This window comes from Perca fluviatilis, chromosome 6 (assembly GCF_010015445.1).
Source record: "Perca fluviatilis chromosome 6, GENO_Pfluv_1.0, whole genome shotgun sequence".
NCBI lineage: Eukaryota > Metazoa > Chordata > Actinopteri > Perciformes > Percidae > Perca > Perca fluviatilis.
Genome location: NC_053117.1, coordinates 8,097,764 through 8,120,420, shown reverse-complemented (window position 1 = coordinate 8,120,420; position 22,657 = coordinate 8,097,764). Strand labels below are relative to the sequence as shown.

The 22,657-nt window shown below is 42.3% G+C and overlaps 1 protein-coding gene across 11 annotated transcripts in view; it reads left to right on the top strand.

Annotated features, from left to right (window-relative positions):
- LOC120561008 (citron Rho-interacting kinase) overlaps positions 1 to 22,657 on the top strand; it is a 72,222-nt gene that overhangs the window by 40,837 nt on the left and 8,728 nt on the right. For 3 of the 11 annotated variants that reach the window (XM_039803953.1, XM_039803950.1, XM_039803951.1), the window contains exons 17-40: positions 1,598 to 1,791; positions 2,546 to 2,681; positions 2,779 to 2,883; positions 3,158 to 3,298; positions 3,559 to 3,678; positions 4,400 to 4,643; positions 4,818 to 4,976; positions 5,159 to 5,182; positions 9,655 to 9,825; positions 10,341 to 10,521; positions 11,833 to 11,921; positions 12,058 to 12,162; positions 12,506 to 12,675; positions 13,073 to 13,117; positions 15,144 to 15,224; positions 15,570 to 15,705; positions 16,171 to 16,310; positions 16,416 to 16,508; positions 17,182 to 17,290; positions 17,625 to 17,753; positions 20,058 to 20,138; positions 20,228 to 20,306; positions 20,404 to 20,577; positions 20,892 to 21,180. In XM_039803953.1, coding sequence (XP_039659887.1) covers positions 1,598 to 1,791; positions 2,546 to 2,681; positions 2,779 to 2,883; positions 3,158 to 3,298; positions 3,559 to 3,678; positions 4,400 to 4,643; positions 4,818 to 4,976; positions 5,159 to 5,182; positions 9,655 to 9,825; positions 10,341 to 10,521; positions 11,833 to 11,921; positions 12,058 to 12,162; positions 12,506 to 12,675; positions 13,073 to 13,117; positions 15,144 to 15,224; positions 15,570 to 15,705; positions 16,171 to 16,310; positions 16,416 to 16,508; positions 17,182 to 17,290; positions 17,625 to 17,753; positions 20,058 to 20,138; positions 20,228 to 20,306; positions 20,404 to 20,577; positions 20,892 to 21,180 — 3,195 coding nt within the window. The remainder of the gene's footprint in view (positions 1 to 1,597; positions 1,792 to 2,545; positions 2,682 to 2,778; positions 2,884 to 3,157; positions 3,299 to 3,558; positions 3,679 to 4,399; positions 4,644 to 4,817; positions 4,977 to 5,158; positions 5,183 to 9,654; positions 9,826 to 10,340; positions 10,522 to 11,832; positions 11,922 to 12,057; positions 12,163 to 12,505; positions 12,676 to 13,072; positions 13,118 to 15,143; positions 15,225 to 15,569; positions 15,706 to 16,170; positions 16,311 to 16,415; positions 16,509 to 17,181; positions 17,291 to 17,624; positions 17,754 to 20,057; positions 20,139 to 20,227; positions 20,307 to 20,403; positions 20,578 to 20,891; positions 21,181 to 22,657) is intronic. The other 8 variants (XM_039803955.1, XM_039803952.1, XM_039803957.1 and 5 more) reach the window with 6 other exon arrangements.

The window sequence follows — 22,657 nt, the reverse complement described above, 5'->3', positions numbered from 1 at the left end:
TAAAAAAAAAAAAAGAAGGAGAAGAAAAAATAATAATTTCCACAGTGAATAGTGTGGATTGGGTGAGTGTAGTCTGGCACTTCTGGCTTCTTGATGTTACTGACTGCAGGATAAAGAAAGTGTTCCAGTTGTCAGTGATGCAGGGGTGTCAGTAGTCAGCCTAGGTTTAAGGGGTCGGCTGTGGGTCCCTCTCAGCTGTGTGGCGCCTTTTTTCAAAAAAACAATTGAGACACAGCCAGTGAAGTGATCCTGATCAGGATCACTTCACTGGCTGTGTCTCAATTGTTTTTGCGAGTCACCAACTCGGGGACTCTAGCCATATAGTTCAATGTGAGTACACAAATGTTGAAATGACATAAAATGTCCTTGTAGCTGTGATAAATTACCCTGAAGCTAATGCTTACCTGTTCAGGAGGAAATTAGCCAATTCGGCATCCTTATGGGCTCTAAGCTGTTTCCATCTTTCAAATACATATCCAATATTTACTTATTGTTACATCTCTGGTCACACAACTGTTAGAAGCATGCCTTTTTTTTTTTTTTAAGTCGGCTAGAATCTATCTCCGGCTGGCTGTCAAACTGGGCAGTTGATAACAACACACAGTCCAAAACACAAACAGAAATTCCATCACAGAATGGAAATTTCAAAAGGAGAAAATACTGGCATTAGCATTGTTGTCAACAAAGATAGTATTTCAACTTAGTATGTTTCCTTAATATCTGATGACGTATTGGGGTCATTTTTGGATTTATTACAGTAAATACATTACATATTGGACCTTTAACGTCCGCGAACTTCAAACAACAGAGATGATTCCCTGTCCCTGTAAAACGTTAGTCAGCAGCATTTCCCAAACTGAATAACTACCACACATAAAACACCAAACTGCTTTGCTAGGTCAATCTTGTTGTAACTACGATATCTGCGGGAAAAAAATATTTTTCCATTGACAGATATAGCTAGCTCCTAAACGTCCGCGAAAATCACATTTAGCAGCTATTTGCAAGATAGCGCCGTCACAGGCACAGCTGATCCAAAACATATCCAGTGATATGTTAACTTCAGAGGGTTGTAACAAATAAATTGTTTAATCCGATGAATCACTAGTTGGAGAGCTTTTGTGTGTTCCACTGTGGTTCCTGAATTACTTATATGAATACAAATGTTTTGAAACAGTTTTTTAATTCAACTCCATAATGTTGACACAAAAATGGCATAGCCAATATGATGATGCACAACTAAAAATAATAAAATAATATGACATAACATTTAATAATATTCTGACAGGGGTCATATTCCTACAATGTCTCTTCAAGTACATTTTGATAATATAATAGTACTTCCGTAGTAATTTATTTTAAAATTGTATTGTTTGTAATTGTATTGCATTTATACTTAGCCAAATGATCAAATGATAATATTTTGACAACAAAAGTCCTCAATGTCAATACTTTTAAAGCTGTTAAACTACATTCCTCTCTTTATCTCTCCTTCTTGAAAAATTGCCTTGAATGACAACTTGAGAAGTGGAATTGTGTCCTTGCCACAGTTTGTGTATCAAAGGTATTTCTCATCTGAAACCCTTTTTTGTACCAGAACCTGGAGACACTGAAGACCACATGCACCATGCTGGAGGAGCAGGTTCTGGAACTGGAGACCCTGAACGACGAGCTGCTGGAGAAGGAGAGACAGTGGGACGCCTGGAGGGCAACACTGGAGGAGGAGAAGAACCAGGCTGAGAGGAGGACCAGGGAAATCCAGAGACTGCTGGATACAGAGAAACAGAACAGGTTACCACCACACACACACACACACACACACACAAGCGCACTCACACACACACACACACACACACACATACTGTATCACTATAACGGTGTGGACATTTATTGACTAAACTGAAATTAGTTTGCCTTGCAATTCTAGGTCCATTTAGTGTTGAGTTTTCTTGTTACTGAATGTTACTGCACAAACATTGAGAGATATTTTGTAGAGCAGCTCCAATTGAGATTACTGTAATCAATACAATACTGTATATACACACTATTCTTTTAACGGTTAGTTTAGGGTAAAGACTTTGGTCTGGGATGAAGAAAAGTACACCTTAAAAAATTCGTTTTACAGTAATATGCTTTTGGTGTACATGGTTCTTATCACATGCCCTGCCTACACCAACTCAGAAAATAATTTCATATATTTCCCAGAATACCTTTTGACAAACCCTAGAGAATATGCCCAAACCTATTGCATTCAATGTGTGTAGGCGGGAGGGAGCTGATCCAACACCGATAGCAACAGCAACATTTAGAGCAAAAACAAAATCATCCTTTCTCAAATTGGAATGTTGTCTTGTAGTTAAACTATAACGTGGACCACTGGATGGAAAAACCTGAACCCTTTCTGATACATACTTTATTTGATTTGATTTAAATAACTGTACATCAGTTACAAAAAAGCCAGTAAAAACATGACAGTTGAACTGCAAGAGTATGCACTGGAGGACTCACAATAACGGTGTAAACAATGGTTTGCTGTACGGTCTAGGCATCGTTCAGAGCAGCGCAGCTCTGAGTCTCGCCAAGCTGTGGAGCAGGCAGTTAAGGAGCACAAAGCTGAGATCCTGGCCCTGCAGCAGGCCCTCAAAGACCAGAAACTCAAAACTGAGAGCCTTGCCGACACTGTAAGCATTTCCACACTGTTGAATAAGTATTTTAACGGCACAGTATTATTCTGGTTAGCAGATCTTACCACAAACTCTTCCTGCTCTCTGTTCTCAGTTGAATGATCTGGAGAAGAAGCATGCCGTGCTGGAGATGAACGCCCACAGTTTGCAGCAAAAGCTGGAGAGCGAGAGGGATCTGAAGCAGAGGCTGCTGGAGGAGGTACATTCTGTATTTTTGCGTTATGCACACATTTAAGATGTTTAAAAGTTTTCTTTGTGCTTATTCCCATGTTGTTAGATGTATACCTCTTCTGCGAATCAATTGCCAAAATAGAAATAAAAAAATTAACTTGATTTTCTGTTTGTAAAGTCATAGCCATTACAAATGTCAAACCATGCTGAAAGGTTTAGCTGGTGCTATCAAGTTGTAAGAAGTGCGAGTGGGAAAGTTGCAGTGTCCAGATGGTGATGTAACATCTGTTTCACCTCCACAGCAAGAGAAACTGCAGCAGCAGATGGATGCCCAGAAGACCCACATCTTCCGCCTGACCCAGGGGCTGCAGGACGCTCTGGACCAGACTGACCTGCTGAAGACTGAAAGGACTGACCTGGAATACCAGCTGGAGAACATCCAGGTGCTGCTACACAGAAATAACACATACTCAGAGATGCACATGTAGACGTGCTGGACCTTCTGTCATTTGCAGTCTTGTTTCTCCATCACTGTTCTGTGTGAAAGTGAAAGAAAGACACATAAACACATAGACACTTTTTTTTCCTTTTTACCCCACACAGCATACTGTACATCCCCCATTCTCTCTGTCCCTCTGTCACCCTCTCTGTGTGATGTGAAGTACTTGAGGAGAAATTCATGGCAGTAGTGATGTTCACTTAGCTCCACCTGCAGGCTGTGTACTCCCATGAGAAGGTGAAAATGGAGGGTACCATCACCCAGCAGACCAAGCTCATAGACTTCCTCCAGGCCCAAGCCCATGGTGGCTCCAAAAAGAAAAAGGTCAGATTATGTATTTAATTGGATTGAGTATAATTTGTCTGTCTTCCTACACAGGTCTGGATGTTTTTGAAAACCCTTGACGTTTTTAAAACTGTTGGCATTAGACAAAAAAGCTTGTGAAGATTTACATGATACTACAACTTATCAGCATCTCTAAAAGAGCTGTACTCAACACTCAGAGCATTAATATAGCAGCAAACTAATATTTGCTTTGAAAGATATAGTGGAGTAATCCTAAAAAGAGAATTAAGTTACACTCCCTCTGTGTGTGTTGTAGCCCGCTGTTTTTTTTTTCAGAATTATGAGTACAGCCCCTTTAAATCCAGTTTAAAAAAAAAATTAAAGTGGAAGTATAATTACTACTTCTGGTTGACAAAGAGCTCCACAGAGTAGAAGATTGATTGCATGTCTGAATATCTGAGATAGCAAAGGGACAAAGTGACTATAAGGTAATTTATTAGAGTTTTTAGAATGTGTTTAGGGAATGCTTTTGAATTAATATGACAAGTTGAATAATTGCTTTATGATAAAGGTTAAATTCAAGACATTCACGAATGAGTCACTTTATTCATCAACTGTAATTACAACTTCTACCAGCCTCTTTGCACATTCAGAAAGAGTTGTAGATCGTCACCATATATTAACTGAACAAGAGTCAGAACCAATGGGTCAGAGTAATGGTTTCAAACTGTTGAAGAACATTTTGGTTCCTTTGTCTCAGGGTCTGTTTGGGCGTCGTCGAGAGGACCTGTTGGCTGCCATGGCTGCCCAGGCCCAGGCCCAGGCTCAGGGTCAGGGTCAGGGTCAGGGGCAAGGCCAGGTTTCCCCTGTGCCCTCCATCCAGCCGGTGCCTCTGCAGTACAGCGACATGAAGATAGCTCTGGACAAAGAGCGCAATCGCTGCTCTGAGCTGGAAGATGCCTTGCAGAAAATGAGAGCGGAGCTGCGATCTCTGAGAGAGGAAGGTGAGACTGCTCTTATGCACTCTGATTAAACACATTTGCGATTCTGCTCACCATAGTATGCTTCTAACATTATCTTCCTTGAACAACAGTAAACAGTTCACCCAGCATGATAAAACAATGTGTCATACACATAAAATGTATATAAGCTCAATAAATCAATTGTTTCAAAACCAGCGCTCCAGTATAAGGATCATGGTAACTCTGCAAACCCGGCCGCAGCACGGCAGCAGATGATTATGTCTGCCATGGTGAAGTCTCCTGAGCACCAGCAGGGCCCGACCAACCTGGCAACCTCCAACTCAGAACGCAGGAAGGCGACTGCAACACCTGAGGGTGAGTGAAGCTATGATGTTTCCTGTTGTGCAGCTTTTTCTCTCTAACAGACACATACATGCAGGTTTATAGCTTCAAACTTGACACTTACTGGCCCTTACCTGCACACACATAGATACACACATAAAATATCACTCATTTATCAAACTCTTACTATCCTTTTTCTTTCACACACCTTTCAGAGAGAAGGAGGGTCACTTTTGAAAGTAAGTTGTCCAAACTCATGGTTTCTGCAGTTTGGTCTTTATCACTCTTCTCCTTTTGCCTCATTCACATCCTTGAAAGGCCAGATTTTAAAAGCTGTGCACTTTTATAAAATGTGAGATCCCACCAGGCTGGTCAGGTGAAGGTGAGAAATCTTTAAGTCAAATGTCACCTTCTCAGTGCACAGCTTTAGAAATCTGAAGCATTTTATCTTGGTTGCTGAAGCTTAGCCAATCTGATTTGCAAAACTCTGCTAACTCACTATAATCCCACCTGAACTTCACATCATACACTAACAGAGATGTACCATATGATAAACTCTGTAATGCACAACATGCTGTTTGAACCCACACTCTGAAAAAAAACTAAAGGTATTATTCAGTCATCTTATTTATTCTTAAAAAGGGGTCAAGGTTACAACAACAAAGTTAAGCCTGGACGATCCCGATCTTAATCTTATGTCCTTATAAGCTATTTATCCTTGTGAGGAAATTTGGTTTGGTGATTGTGACATCAACAGAGAGAAGTAAAAGGAAAATATAAGCAGAAAGCAACAATAATATCAAATTGAGGACCCCCTCGAAAACGAGATGCTTCATCTCAAGGGGTTATCCTCTTAACAATTTCAATAAACAATAAATAAGAAATGTAAACACACACAATAATAATAATAATAATAATAATAATAATAATAATAATAATAATATATGCAAATTAAAGCTGCAAGCAGTGTTGGGCCCTAGCACCTCCTTGCATGTCGGGGTTTCTGGCGGATGCCGCTCCTTGCGACCGTGCATTTGCTGCAAGACAGCAAATCGTCACACAAGACTCTACGTCATACAGTTCATTAGCTGTGAAAGGGGCGTGGCTACAGCATAGGGGGCGGGCCAAACCATGACCAATGAAAATGGAACTCTCTGCTGAGTTCAATGATACCTCACACAAGACTCTACCTTAAATGGGTCACCAGTTATGAAAGGCGCCATGGCCTGGGTACATGGGCGTGATTAAAGTATAGGGGGCGGCTCAGTTTCACATGTAGACCACACATTATAAGTTTCATGTAAATCGGATGATGTTTGTCATATAAGGCGGATTTCCTGTTGCCGGCGGGGGACGCTATGACCCAAAGTCAATCTTCGTTAATCGATAAATGTTCAAAATGGCCACCACGCCCACACCGTTTGACAAAAACTTTTCATCTTTAAGGTGTTGAGATGGTACAGACCAAATTTCAAAGTCCATCGGATGAAATCTCTAGGAGGAGTTTGTTAAAGTATAGCACCTTGACTAGGTCTACTTCCTGTTGCCACTAGGGGGCACAATGACTTTCAGCCAATATCGGCCTGTAGATGTCGTCAGGGTTGGACTCTTATGAATCCTGAAAAGTTTCGAGCCAACTGGACCTCTCGATCCCGTTCTTAAACTTTTCTACCACCGATGTGTTGCTCTTTTGATGTATACCCTCCTGTTTTTACCTCTTATGAGTTTCTCCTAATGTCAGCAATTGATTTTTAATTACACCCACTTCCTGTTTCGATGGCGAAACGCACAAAATGGCCTCCCCGCCACGGCCATGCCCTATGACAAAAGGTTTTTCTTTTAAAAACTTTTCATCTTTAACGTCTTAAGATGGCACAGACAAAATTTGAAGTTGATCGGATGAAATCTCTAGGAGGAGTACGTTAAAGTACGACATGTGGAAATGGCCAAAATCGCACAAATTTCAAACTTTCAATTCAAAATGGCGGACTTCCTGTTGGGTTTAGGGTATGGCTCCAATGAGCTTTGTTGTACGTCTTGATATGTTACATATATGTACCACTTTTCGTTAGTCTATGTTAAACGTACCGCAGGGGCTCAATTTTTTAAGTTTTGTAGGGAGCGCGACATACCATTTTTGTGCGCCTATTCCCGAAACCCTTAAAATACGTACATTGTCATTACATTTTGATGCGACTGCCAATTTTGGTGAGTTTTTGAGTATGTTAAGTCCCTCAAAAAGGCAATTCATTTGCCGGAAGAAGGAATAATAATTACTTCAATTTCAATAGGGCCTTCGCCGCTGTCAATATGATTGGTGTTATCGGGTTATCGCAACTGACTCACCTTTACATGTACTTGCCCCTGAACCATCTGTGAGCCAGTGACATCGCGCTCTTCTTCTTTTCCTCCCTCTCTACTGGGCCTGAGTTATGTGGCTTCTGCAGGTTTTCAAGTGGGCACTCTCTTGATATTCGTCTATTTAAACGCATGACATCTCGGGGGAGTGTGTGTGTGTGTGTGTGTGTGCGTGTGTGTGTTTGGCATGTAGACCAAAGGACAAGATCGGGTCTGAGGTTAGTGTGGGTTATCTCCTTTGGAAATTTAAGCTGTTTCTTAAGGTCTTCTCGCATCTCCCAGTTGCTTGCTGTGGCCAGGAGTCCGTACCCTTTGCTCCTCATCTCTGCTGCTGCTACACTCTCCCCTGACCTGAGAAAATGGATGAAACTGGGCCATTACAAAGTTGATTTCTCTTCTTTCTTGCCTGCCCTACACCAGCAGCGAACTGTGTCAGAATATGGTCGTGTCGCCACAGGAATTTCCCATCCGCCACACTTGACCGACATGAAGAGAGGACATTCTCAGGATTGGTTGGCTTTCTGCAGAGCGAGCAGCCATACTTGCTAGATAAGCCACTCTTCCACACGGCTGTCATCCAGGTTTCAGCTTAAATGAGCATCTCCTTCACACTCTTTGTCGTTGAGGTCGGCCCAGTACCACTTCCCCAAGCTCTTCACCGGTTTCTCTTTGACTGTTGGGATGATATCCTCTCTGATCTGAAAGCAAAACCGAAACTGGACTCGCCCTCTCGTCAGTAGTAGGTTTCTGGATTTTGCAGGTTTGAACTCCAACCTTGCCCAATCGATGAGCTCGACCAAGTTCTCTAAAATCCATCTCCCTTCAGGGACTGATCTCGCAGTGATAGTGAGGTTGTCCGTAAATGTTGGAGATGTCATGTTGGGCGTCTGTCAGATGCCACTTGCAGTACTGCACCACGACGTAACTTCTCTGCTGACTTGACGAAAAGGTTCATGGTTTTGGACTACGGAATCAGTGAGATTATGCAAACAGTGACAATGCCCACCTCCAGTCCGTGCCCGTCAGTGGTGAAGTTCTCGCAGGTGAAACGCATCTTGAACTGGTTGAAGTAGTGCTGCAACCTCAACCTTTCTGAACTGAAGTGTCCACGTACTTATTGTCCAACATGAAAGTAGTCGGCCTCCTTGCCTGAATCCCAAAGAAGATTTTGCGTGCCACATTGAGGAGTAAGATGATTCAGAATTGTTTGATTTCTGAGGATTTTTCCTCTTTAGGGATGAAAGATCCCTCAGCAAACAACCAAGCGTTAGCAAGGAAGTTCTTCCTCCATGCCACCCTCAGTAACTTCCCGATTTGTCTACTGAGCCTCTCGCAATACTTGTACACCTTTTACGGAATGCCACTTTGCCATAGATGGTTCAGCTGGTTTGATACGTTTCTCCATCTCCAGGCTGTCCTTTCTCATGAGGTCACTGTGGACTTGACAGAGTTGCTCCTCCACCTCCTCCTTTGTTGCTCTCAACTCCGCTGATCTTTTGTCGGCCAGGAGTTTTGACCGATATTTGAATGGGTTCTTGGTGAAGGCCACCCTTTCCTTCCATCTGCCGCTTCCTGCCCCTGCAGTGGCACTTAGCTCGGCACAAGATCTTAATGCGCCTCTTAGGCCTCTCTTTCAGGCATCTGTTTTCCTTGGGCTGGGTGTTTGATCTGTCTTTCAGCTCCTTCTTTCCAAATCAATCAGCCCCTATGATCCAAATGATTAAAGGCATGGCCCTAAGCTTCTTCCTCACATCTCCTGCAATCACTGTTTCCAGCGCCTGGTTCACGATAGAACCAGGACGCCATCCACTACTCAACTCTAAGATGTTGTTAGCTCGTCACCAAGGTGGGTCTGATAATTATTGTAATTATATATAACATGTTGCTATGAGTAGACTAATAAGTACATATTATGAGAAAGAAAAACTACAGAAATACATACATTATCATTAACTTTTGGAGTTGAATGCTTTAATATGATTTCTTTTTTTAAAAATCCAAAACATGTTTAGATAATTATCTACAAGTAAATATTTATGAAAACAAAGTACACACAGTAGGAAACTACTGTACTGACTGGATAATGCCTTTAAAATGCAACAGTGAGTGGGCACAAGCACGAGGGATTGATCAGATCAATATTCTTTTTCGAGCATCTTTGTTTCCAGAGTTTACTTGCTTATGCATTTTTTTTAAAAACATCTTACAGTTCTTTTGGAAACTTTCTTTTGTTGAACTGATTTCATAAGGGGTATGGCATGGTGCACTGAGGTTTGGAAGTGATGGATGTACCTGACACGATAAGAATATGCTGGAGCAGCCTGCCCTCACTGTGTTCCCTGACTGTATTCAGAGTTTAGCCGCCGTTTGAAGGACAGTCAGAGAGACAGAGAGAGGGAGAGAGAGAGGGTGGTGCACCACAACACCCCTCACCGCTTCACAGTGGGACTCAACATGAGAGCTGCCAAGTGTACTGTGTGCCTGGATACTGTGCACTTTGGTCGCCAGGCTGCTACCTGTCTCGGTGAGTTACAGATGTGTTTCCAAGGGGCAGCCCTGAACCAAATGATCCACATTATCTTTATGTAAACGGAATAAAGTTAACATAGTATTATATTTTAATTTGTTGCCCCATTAATAAATAAATGTAAAAATTTAAATTTTAGCCTTCCTATTATTTATTTTTTGTTATGTATTTTATATTGTATTCATGGAAATTATAATAAAGATGATGAATGGGAGTGTTATTATGATGTGTGAAAACATGGTGATGGCTGCTGCTGTTGCCTCTCACTCATTCCCATTGGTCCGCCTAACCTTTTTTTATAATTTTTTTTTGTCTGATTAGAGCCTTTCATTTTTCCAGACTTGTGTGAAACAAACGTGTTTAATTTTAAGTTTAATTTTTTCATACTATATGTTTTTTTTAGATGTTTAACTGACGAGCACTGTGCCGGTGGCGGCACAAAGGGGTGTGCAGAGGAGCCAAAAGCTTGTGTGGCATTGCTCTCCATAACAGTGTGTTTTTTTTCTCCTCAGAATGTCACGCTTTGTGCCACCCAAAATGCTCCCCCTCCCTCCCAGCCACATGTGGCATGTCCAGCGACTGCTCCCTGCATTTGTCTGAGGGCCTGTGTCGGGACAAAGGCAGCTCCCAAGGCCAACAGCTCAAAGAGGCCAGCGGACACATGCACCTAGAGGGATGGATGAAACAGCCTAGGTTAGCTATGGACACAATAATGTCATTGTTGAAGCTTTCCTCTCACTGCTCTGTGCCATTCAGTTTTACTATTGAGTGTGCAGATCATGCATTGGGACACCTACAGTTCCCACACATCACGTGACCAAAACAAAGCTGATTCTTTTGATGGACAACACCATTTTGGTCTTTGTAATCACATGGGCCAGAGATGCATCCAGACATTGTGCATAGGTACACGTCCACTAGCATCTTCACATGATGCTGTGTCTGACTGACACAGAAAAGACACAGAAAAACTTTAATAAACAAGTAGAGACTTGCTGATGCATACAGCACTTTATACACAACGCAATGAGTTGCTGAATATAAGTCATACAACAAGTAGATCCGACCAGGCAATCTAATTGGTCGACTAGACATTTAGAACGTGCTCAAATCAGCATGACAGCACATCCAGAGCCATTTTGAGCACACCTGGCGCATCCCTTCAAATATTACACCGCCACTTCTATGTCAACATTACACAGTTGAAATGTTTTTGAAACATTTGTATTCATATAAATCGGGAGCCACAGTGGAACACACAAAAGCTCTGAGCACTGAAAATGTTTGGATCAGCTGTGCCTGTGACTCGGCGCTATGTTAAAAATAGCTGCTAAATGTGAATTTTCACGGACGTACAGGAGCTAAATCTGTCAATTGAGAAAAAAAAATGTCAGCAGATTAGTTACAACAAGATTGAGCTAGCAAAGCGGTTTTGTGTTTATATGTGTGGTAGTTATTCAATTAGGGAAATGCTTTCTTTTGTTTTGAGAGCAAATTGCCCCACAATATAAATACAGTTAGATTATAACCTTTACTTTGTTGGTAACCGTTGTTGTATGATCGGTTAGGTTTGGGTTAGGGTTAGGGTTAGGGACCTAAAACAATGTGGATCAAAAACTTGTAAAATCTATGCCAAGCAGCATCAAAGCTGTTCTGTAGGCATGTGGTAGCAACTACTAGGACACTTCACGTTGTATATCTGCCATGTCCTTCACACCTATTAGTAAATTTGTCTCGAGGAATATACAGTAATTTGTCTTTTGTACTCCCTCACTGTGAGCCTGTGTCCTCCCCTCCCACTGATCAGGCAGGCCGATGTTACTAAAACACAAATCCTCTCAGGCACTCGTAGTTATGTGATGTCTGGCAAAGTCCGCCCATCTGGTACTTAAACCCATTCAAACAAAGGCATTTGTAGAGTTTCCTGCAAAAAAAAAAAAAAACGTTGGATCCATTTAATCATCTATGCTTTGTAGTAATGCAGTTGCCTTGTGTGTTTTGCAGGAATGGGAAGCGAGGCCAGGGCTGGGAGAGAAAATATATGGTCCTGGATGGGACTAAAGTGTCCATCTACGAGATAGAGCCCAGAGAAGGTTGCTTTCTTTTACCTGTGTAACTGAACAACATGCAGCGACATTTCATAGATCTACCAGAGCAGATCAGTTGAACCTGTCAAATAGTGCCAATAGTTACAAGCATGTTTTTTTTCTTTTTCTGTGTGTTATTCAGATTCAGTGAAGCCACTGGAAGAGTTTGACCTGTGTATGTCAGATGGAGAGGTGGTTGTTCATGGAGCAGTGGGGGCATCTGAGCTACCCAACACAGCCAAGTCAGGTACACTATACAAAGTGTGCTGTTCTCTGTATGTTGGAATCACTTTCCTAACATTGATTTACATTTATCCTATTTCCTCCCCTTTATCACTCATGTTTGGTTTTTTTTGGTCAAGTTTTGTCTTGTTTATACAAGACTTTATTGTCATATGCTAAACTTCTTTAGAAATGTATTTTAGAGGAGTAATGATTTCCAAGTTTGGCCTGGAGACCCCCAGGGGTCATGTACAGGGCTCCAGAGAGTCCAAGTAAAATGAATAATAGTTGGAATTTACTACAATTAACTAGAAACCATGAAAATACCATTCTAAAGGCATACCTTACTTGTGTTTCTGGTGTGTCAGATATTCCCTACGTCCTGAAGCTGGAGTCCCGTTGTCACACCCCGTGCTGGCCTGGACAGTCAATTTGCTTCATGGCTCCCAGTTTCCCAGACAAACAGCGATGGGTGGCTGTCATGGAGTCCGTGGTGGCCGGGGCGCGAGCCTCGCGGGAGAAGGCTGAGGCCGACGCAGTGAGTATCTCTGGAGCAGGCGAGGGGGCGACTGGGGCAATTGGCTCTCTCTGTCCTCAATGTCTGCTGGCGCAAATCATAAACCGCTATGGACGCAGTAAACTCGCTGTTAAACTGTGTGGGGCCTATTCATGAGCAGCGGATGTTATATTCTTCAAGAATTGATTTCAAGACATAGGTTTTATGTTTTAACGGATAACCCCCAGTTCACTTATATGTGTCGTTAATTGTCCCCTTCTTCTCTCTTCCTCTATTCCCCTCCTCTCTGTCTTCTGCCTGTCTCTCACTGCTGTTTGTTGCTTTTTTTCATCATGCGACATTGTGTGTCCGGTATATGGGCATGTTTTGTTGATTTGCTCTTTTATGCCCATTCCATTGGGTTTCATTGCACACATAGGCTGCTGTGTCCAAAAGACAGATGGTTCTGTCTCCACTGGTCCAGGTAAAAAGTTACAAAGATATAGACATAAGACTTACTGACATACATACATACACACACACACACACACACACACACACACACACACACACACACACACACACACACACACACATACACACACTGGCTAATCTTTCACGAGGCATGGAGTAGTGCATGTGTCTGCCCTTGTGTTGGTTGGTCATCTCCCCCCTGCTCTCACCTCACCTGCTGTGACCGCTCTTCACTCTCACTATCCTCTGCTACACTGTCATGTCCTGTGCAAACTCTGTGTTCATGTAATAGTTTGAATGTTGCTGAAATATGTTTTTTGGGGTCCTGTTTTATAACCACAGTACACAACTTCTCCCCAAGATGTTTGATCATCTTTGGGTTGATCCCCATCAGCTGTCCTGTCCACAGGACCAGGGATCAGACAGTGGGTTTTTACCTGCTGGTGTACTCGTCTTTGTTTTGACCCTGCTGCCCCCTCTGCACACTCTTCAGTGACTGGGACTTAAGTCACAAACTGGGCAACATAAACTTGACTTCGATTTACAGTTTGGAGTATTTGGAGTTGACTGTGGCATATATCAGAATGACTTGAAACTTAATATTTTCTTCAACTTTCTCGCCAACTTTTGACATCTGACTTGAATGATTTCCTATGCTGCTGTCGCCTGTTCATCAACAGGTAAATTCAGGTTAGCCAATCAAAAGTCAGGGTACCTCATGCTATTAGACTTCATTTGTGATGGAATACATATTGACAAAACAACTTTATAAAGATTTCAGTTCTTTGTTGAGCATTATATTATATATTATTATAATAATATAAGATTTGCCGTTTTATCAGAATAAAAGCGAACGGCAAATGTTATAATATTATTGATGTAACTTAAAATAGGATTTTTTTTTAAGCTGTGGCTGCTCATTTTGATAATTTACACTAATATCTGTAAATGCAATATGTAGATTTACAATTTTAGATTTACATATTAACAATGCAATGACGACTCACTTTGTACTTGTTTGACTGGAATCCATGCTATAACTTAAAACTGGAAACTGACTTGTGACTTGGTCCCACCTCTGACACTATTGAAGGGGAACTTTGGTGTTTTTCAACCTGGACCCTATTTTCCTATGTTTTTGTGTTTAAGTGACTGATGAGAACAACAATCTTTGAAATCGGTCCAGTATTAAGCTAGACCGCTGCAGTCGGCAGCAGCGAAACAAGTAAAATGCAATGTAAATTGTCGGGCAATTGCGCACCTTCAATTTACCTCCACAAAAGTGCTGTTTTACCGCTGACAGGCTCAGATTATTATAAGTGTCTGACAACATTATGGAAAGGATCCCTACGTAGGATGACCTTTTTGTTAAAGAGTAAGCCCCTATTTGTCTAACATGAAAATCACTATCACGAAACCCACCAGATTCCATTTAAATAAACTAGTAATTTTATCACAGTTTAACACACATTCAAAGTCGAGAGAAACGAAATAAAACCAGATCAAAAGCTCTCTTGGTTCGTCTTTTCACTGTTCCAACCATCACCACTCTGGTTTTGTTGAAATAAACCTTTAATTTAAACATTTGCATGTGAAAATATGCTGGCTCTATACACGCTAAAAGTATTGTTTATTTAAATGGAGTCTCGTGGGTTTTGCAATAGCAATTTTATTTAGCATTTTACGTAAGAAAAAGGATTAGCTCTGTAGGGATCCTTTCCATAATGTTGTCAGACACTTTTAATAACAATCTGAGCCTGTCAGTGCCAAAAACAGCACTTTTATTGGACGGAAATTAGGCGTGCGCATTTTCCTTAATACTGGACCAATTTCAAGGAGTTTTGTTAACATAAGTCACTTAGACACCAACGCATGGGAAAATAGGGTCCAGGTTGAAAAATACCGAAATGACCCTTTAACCTGCACACAGTCCTGCAGCCGTCCAGCCCCCTCTGTTCTGCTCCTCTGCTGCCTGCCCCTGAGGTCGTGTTGAGGGCTCGGCCCCTCTGACCCCTCACCTCTCTCTGCTTTTACAGAAGCTGCTCGGAAACTCTCTCCTAAAGCTGGAGGGAGACGATAGGCTGGATATTAACTGTACCCTCCCCCTCACAGATCAGGTACCGATGTAGATCGCATTTTACTGGCTCACATTTATTGGAGTATTTATTTGGAGTACTTGCAGTGTGCACATACAGTAAACATGTTTTTGAATCATTTCTTAAATAATGAATCTGCTCATTTAAGAATTTTTTTTTTATTTTGATTATTAAGAAAACACATTAATCCACAGTAGCAGTTATGTTCAGAAGTAGAATCATTAATGAAGGGACATGGAGCACAGAGCAGATGCTCGGGGCGCACTGCCAAGGCTTGCCACATGTTGCCCCTATTTGAAATTTCACCACGTTCCCCCGGAATATTCATGGTTGTGTTTATGATCCCGTTTTCTTGTGGCGCTGCAGATAGTTCTGGTGGGCTCTGAAGAGGGTCTGTACGCCCTGAATGTTATCAAGAATTCTCTGACTCACATCCCTGGCCTGGGATCAGTCTTTCAGATCCACATCATCAAAGAGCAGGAGAAACTGCTGATGATTGTTGGTGAGATGTCCCGCTTTGTCATTTTCATTTGCTTATAACTGTCTAATGAGCAGCAGAATTTGAGTCTAGACTTTTGGTTCGTTCAATGCAATTCAGTGAGTTTTGTTCATAAATCAAGAAGCCAATATCCCCTGTCATAACTTCCTGCCTAATTGGCGCACTTGAGGCTCTACAATTATTCATCATAAAAAAAACGTTGAAAGGCCACACTACCACTGTATCAATTCTAGTGAAACTTGACGATATTTTTGTAGATATTCATCTTGTCACACAGTACAGAATGACGACGGATAAGTGAATTGTCTTCTGTTACTGGAACATCTGATACTGTGTAACGTGTGTGTGTGTGTGTGTGTGTGTGTGTGTGTGTGTGTGTGTGTGTGTGTGTGTGTGTGTGTGTGTGTGTGTGTGTGTGTGTGTGTGTGTGTGTGTGTGTGTGTGTGTGTGTGTGTGTGTGTGCTGCAGGGGACGAGAGGGCGTTGTGTCTGGTGGAGATTAAGAGAGTGAAGCAGTCCCTGGCCCAGTCCCACCTGCCCAGCCAGTCCGAACTGGCTCCCTACATCTTTGAGACGGTGAAGGGCTGCCATCTGTTTGCTGCTGGGAGAGTAGGTCTTCCTCTCCTCTGTGAAACTTGAGATAAAGCTTTGCGACTTCAAAGTCCTGTCTTAAAAATGGGATCGTACAAACTGACGTCTACGTTCTCTTTACAGATAGACAACGGACCTTGTATATGTGCTGCTATGCCTAACAAGATAACCATTCTGCGCTACAACGACAATCTCAACAAATACTGCATTCGTAAGGTGAATATGAAACTGTTAGTTCCATTTGTTTGCAATACGTGTAAGTCCTAACATGCAGTGGTAGGAGAGCACTTCTCTGAAACGGCATCCTAACACAAAAAGTAATAATGGCAATGAAAATAATGGCAATACATATATCTTGATACCTGAGTTATGTAAATTAGAAACTGAAAAAAACAAAAACATTTACACAAACAGTGTAATCCAAAAACAGAAGAGAGCAGATCATTTGGATGTCTTTCCTAATTAAAAAGTGTCAGGGTCACATACCTTTTTTTTATAAAAAGATTAAAAAGATCAAAACTCTCTGCCAAGGCATGCCCTATCTCACAATGTTAATGCAGTGTGAATTTTCCCAGTCTGGAACAAATGTTTTTGATTATTCCGACACCACATGAATGCAGCACAAACCCACAAAAGTTATTGAAACTGAACATACATTGCGTTAACACTGCAATGTATCTGCCCCGGGATTCCTTGGCCCATGCTACACCCTTCCACCGAGTTTCGTGAAAACGGACACCAGTAGTGGTTCCGTAATCCTGCTGACAGACAAACAAACCAACAAACCAACGGACAAACCTGACCAAAAACAATAAGTGGAGGCCTTTGCCATCATAAACGTTTCTTGTACCATGTCTCATATCTCATGTCTCCATTGGTCATCTTACAGGAGATTGAAACTCTGGAGCCCTGCAGCTGCATCCACCTGACCAGCTACAGCATCATCATCGGCACCAACAAGTTCTACGAGATTGAGATGAAGCAGTTTGTGCTCGAGGGTGAGGACGCTGGGGAGAATATCGCTGTGGTTTTAGAAAAGCATAACACAACACAAAAAAACTTAAAATTTGCCAAAAAAAATAGCCATCCTTTTCTTTTATTTCTTGCAAAAACATGACATCAACATCAATAGGAATCTATTATGTTCTCTATCTATTATGTTTATTTCTATCTATGTTAGAGGATAACATGTAAGATTCGCCTGACCGAACAGGTCAATAAGTCAATTATGTTTGCAGGATAACTGCTCAGTGAAACATTGAACCCCTTTCTTTGGGGTAAATAAATACATAGAAGTTCCAAATAGTGTTTGACCCGCTTCGTCCACTGCAGAGTTCCTGGACAAGAACGACGTGTCACTAGCCTCAGCAGTGTTTGCAGCCTCGTCCCACAGTTTCCCAATCGCCATCATGCAGGTGGCCAGCAGCATGCAGAAGGAGGAATACCTGCTGTGTTTTCACGGTGTGTTTGAATTAACGACTACTCCACACACGCTGTTTCTGTGTTTCGCTGTTAACAACACGAGATGGTAAAGTGTATTATTGTAGTGGATAAGATACAAGAGGGGCCACTCTTCACTGTGGGTCAGCAACCACCAGTGTGAACACAACAGTATGTTTTTAGGGTTTTAAGGTTGTTACTGTACTACTATACTATAAAATCAAGTCATAAAATTGATTTTTGTAAAGGTGGGTTACCCTTATCTTTTGTGTATCTTTTATTTTGACACTGTCAGTGACCCTACTGCATGCACACAAGACCAGTGGTTGAAGAAGTATTCAGATCCTTTACTTAAGTACAAGTACTAATACCACACTGTAAAAATACTCTGTTACAAGTAAAAGTCCTGCATTGAAAATGTTACTTAAAGCTTTGGGTCGTAACACAGTGACAGTGATACCAGGTTTAGCTCACGAGAAAGAGTAGGCTAAGTTACCGTATGCAACACTTGAAATGCAACAATGCATCTGTAACTTAAGCAAAACATATAAGTATATATATATATATATATATATGACCTCCTGGTAATGCTAACTCAGTAATCTACAGTGGGTAATACAGCACATAAAGAAAAGACTTTTACGACAGCAGGTGTGTTAAAAACACTACTGCTTTTGTCCAAAGCGGCCGCTAGAATCAACACAAACTGAAAGTAAAAGTGCAAAAGTATCATCAGGAAAATGGAATTAAAGTATTAAATATTAAGTATTAAAAGTAAAAGTAATCAATGCAGAAAAATTCTCACATTTTAGAAAGTGGAAACGATCCAAACTGTTTAATTCAATTTTATTTATAGTATCAAATCATAACAAGAGTTATCTCGAGACACTTTACAGATAGAGTAGGTCTAAGTAAAAAATGTATTTATACAGCGCTTTTTACAGACAGGGTCACAAAGGGCTTTGCAATGTGCATAGACAATAAAACATAATAGAAAAATAGTCTAAGAATAAAATAAAGTAAAAATACAACAGATAAAATTATCAATAGATAAAAGACAGAGGTTACCCAAAAGCTAGCCTGAACAAGTGAGTCTTCACCTGCCCCTTAAAACAGTCCACATTCTCAGCAAACCTACTGCTGGTTGGCAGAGCATTCCAGAGTCTGGGCGCCATAGCAGCAAAGGCTCTATCCGCACACGTCTTCAGACGAGTGCGTGGCGTGGATAGCAGATTTTGGTTGATAGACCTGAGAGACCGGGAGGGGGGTGTGTAGGTGAATTATGTTGGTAAGATAAGCAGGGGCCATGACGATGTAGAGCCCTATAGGTTATGGTGAGAATTTTGAATTGGATCCTGTAGGTCTAAGACCACACTGTAATTTACAAAGACTCAACAATTCCAGTAATTCCCAGAAGAGCGAGCATTTAGTGCGACAGTGGCGAGGAAAAACTCCCTTTTAGGGAGAAACCTCGGACAGACCCAGGCTCTTGGCGGGTGGTTGTCTGCCGGTGTTGGTTGGGGGGGTGTGATGAACAGTGGCAATTATAGTCACAATAAAGATAATGGAACTATGACTAGAAATAGTAGTTGTTGTAGTAGTTCATGGCGTAGCAGGGCACTGCAGGGCGTAGCAGGGTGTAGCAGGACCTAGCATGACATAGCAGGGCGTACCAGGGCATAGCAGGGTGTACCAGGGCGTAGCAAGGCGCCTAGCAGGACCACGGCGACAGCTGCCACCATGATTTAGGTGCCACCCTAATCCAGGGAAAATTGCGGGGTGAGAAAACATAAGGGCTCCAGGGAACAAACTCCCAAGAGCTAAGTTAGTAACAAGCATTTTGCCCACAGATGAAAAGAGAGAGGAGAGAGGAGCTCAGTGTGTCAAAGGAAGGAAGTCCCCCGGCAGTCTAAAACTATAACAGCATAGCTAAGAGCTGCAGAGAAGCAGAGATAGGTTCTCTGTGGATGTGTTTAATAATCATTTCAGCTGGACTTGTAGGCCTACATATTGTTGGGTAGTTTAATTTATAATATAAAAAAACATCCTATTTTATAAACCACATGTGTTTTGTGTGCAAAAGTCTTAATTTCTAAAGTATCTCGTAACTAAAGCTGTCAGATGAATGTAGTGGAGTAAAAAGTGTCATGAAAAGAAAATACTAAAAAGAGTAAAGGACAATTACCTCAAATTTGGACAGTACAGTACTTGAGTAAATGTACTTGGTTCCATTCCACCACTGCACAAGACTCGTGTCCTGTGTTGAGTTTAGACACAATAAGAGGCACACAGAGGAGCGTATAATAACTTTTCTTTGTGTGGCAGAGTTTGGAGTGTTTGTGGACACGTACGGACGAAGAAGTCGCACTGAGGAAATTAAGTGGAGCCGTCTGCCTCTGTCCTTTGGTAAATAGACTTTTTTAACTCCTAGTGCTTTACGATGCATCAATACAGCAAACAGCAATACAGCCTCAAGTGTTGTCTCTCTGGTGCAGCCTACAGAGAGCCCTACCTGTTTGTCACCTACTTCAACTCTCTGGACGTCATCGAGGTGCAGGGACACGCTGCTCTGGGGTGAGACAGACCGGCTACCTAGGGCCAAATTGGAAAAACTTTGGTTGAGATTTTGGTTGCTTGGCTATATTTCCCACTTTACTGTCTGTACTTCCAGTCCTACCGTGCTGGCTCACCTGGACATCCCCAACCCTCGCTACCTGGGCCCAGCCATCTCCTCCGGGGCCATCTACCTGGCCTCCTCCTACCAGAACAAACTGCGGGTCATCTGCTGTAAGGGAAGTCTGATCAGAGAGTCTGGAGAGCTGCAGAGGACCGGCTCCAGCAGAGGGTCAGCTCCCTTCCTTAGTTCAAACAACAACAAAAACACAATGAAAGAGAGAAAAAAAAATACAGATTTTATATTATAGTGTGTAGGTGGATTAAAAACACTTGAACACCTACAAAACACTTGTAGAAAAACATGTTGCCTTAAAACACATTTATTGAAAACTGTCAGTTCAAATTCACAAGTAGAAACCCCATTGTTTTAATTGGATAGGCCAACAGTGCCATCTGCTGTAAAAATAGCCAACCTTCTTCCTGTTTCTTCCAGACGGTTGGTTTTCACACTAACATTGTCAGACACTGTTGTGTTTTCTACAGTAGTCCCAGTAAGCGAGGCCCCCCCACCTACACAGAGCACATCTCCAAGCGTTTGACCTCGGGCCCCGGCAGCCACGACGGCCTGCATCGGGAGCCCAGCACTCCCCATCGCTACCGGGAGGGCCGCACTGAGTTCAGACGGGACAAGTCTCCCGCCCGGCCGTTGGACAGGGAGAAGTCGCCCGGCAGAGTGCTTGACAGTCGCAGGGAGAGGTCACCTGGGAGATTCGGAGACAGCACCCGACTCCATGCGGGGTCTGTCCGAACACAGCTCGCCCCTGTTAACAAGGTACTGTTGGAGGGCCGTCCTGGTGGCTCAGTTCACTTTTATTTATAGTGTCAAATCACAACAGGAGTTATCTCAGGACACTTTACAGATAGAGTAGGTCTAGACCACAGTAATTTGAAAAGACCCAACAATTTCCCACGAGCAAGCATTTGGTGTGGCGAGGAAGAACTTCCTTTAAACAGGCAGAAACCCTCGGACAGACCCAGGCTCTTTGTGGGCGGCCATCTGCTGCTGCCGGTTGGGACACAGAGACACTGATATACAGGAAATACGATTCATAATAAGTATAGCAGTTGGCATGATGCTCCGTGGCACTTATAGTAACAATAAAGATAATAGAATGATGACTAGAAATAATAGTTGTAGCAGTGCATAGCGTCGAGCAGGACCACGGCAGCAGCTGCCAAAAATGATTTATGATATATCATATAACTGAATATCCCTGGTTCTTCCCTTGCTACCGGTCTGTCTTATCAATCAACTGTTCAATTAAGTACAAAAAGATACAACAAACAAGCAAAAACCCACACACCACAGGGAGGTCCCATTACTGAACTAGTATGCACTTATATTTGTAGTTTCAACTTGTGACCCTTAACAGCCCAGCCCATGTCTATTTCTGACCCTGGTCATATGTTGTAGGTCTTCAGGGGCGGATCTACAGGGAGGCAGCTGCCCCCCGAACGTATCTATCTTATCCCCTAGCTAATCCAATCAGGGCAAACGGGCAGTTGCCCCAGCAACAATAGCCCATACCTGTGCACGTCCCTGGTCCAGGGGTAACTGCAGGCCTCTTCCTCCCTGCCAGCTTCATCTGCCTCCTCCTGATCACTCTCTGCCTCTGTCCCTCTCTCTGAATCTGCAGCCTCCTCTTCATCCTTCACAGTCAACTCTTCCTTTCCCGCTTCTCTTTCACTTATTTCTGCATCTCCTTCTGTGGTCTTCTCCTGCTCTGACCCGCCTGGTCTCTCCAGTTTCCCTCCTTCTCTTCCTCCTGTGCACTTCTCAGAATTTTCTTGGCTAGCAATATCCCCACTTTTAGGCTTCAGCTAATATCTCCAGCTACTCTGGCCTGCAAAAGTCAATATGTGAAAAGCTTTGCTTATCCTTATATTACATTACACCGTAGGGCCCTGTAGCTAATAAGTAGCCTAACAAACATACAATCAGAAGAGATTTATTACATGCACACAACAGTTATGTTTCGACTAGCCTTCTTAATCCCATTGTATTTGTTGCTTTCCCAGTTTGACAGTAACGTGGCTACGTTACATGAGTGTGCGTTCTGTAGAGAAGAGAGAGGCTCAGGGATGGGATGGTTTGGGCTCTTAAATCATGCTATAGGTTGTTTCAGTCAACAGTCAATATGTTACATAAGTTTTCAACCAACAATCAGATGTGACGTTAGTGAAAGTGAAAGTCGACTTACTTTGTTATGCGATAATAAATGAATGTCCCAATTGGTTAATGTAATAAA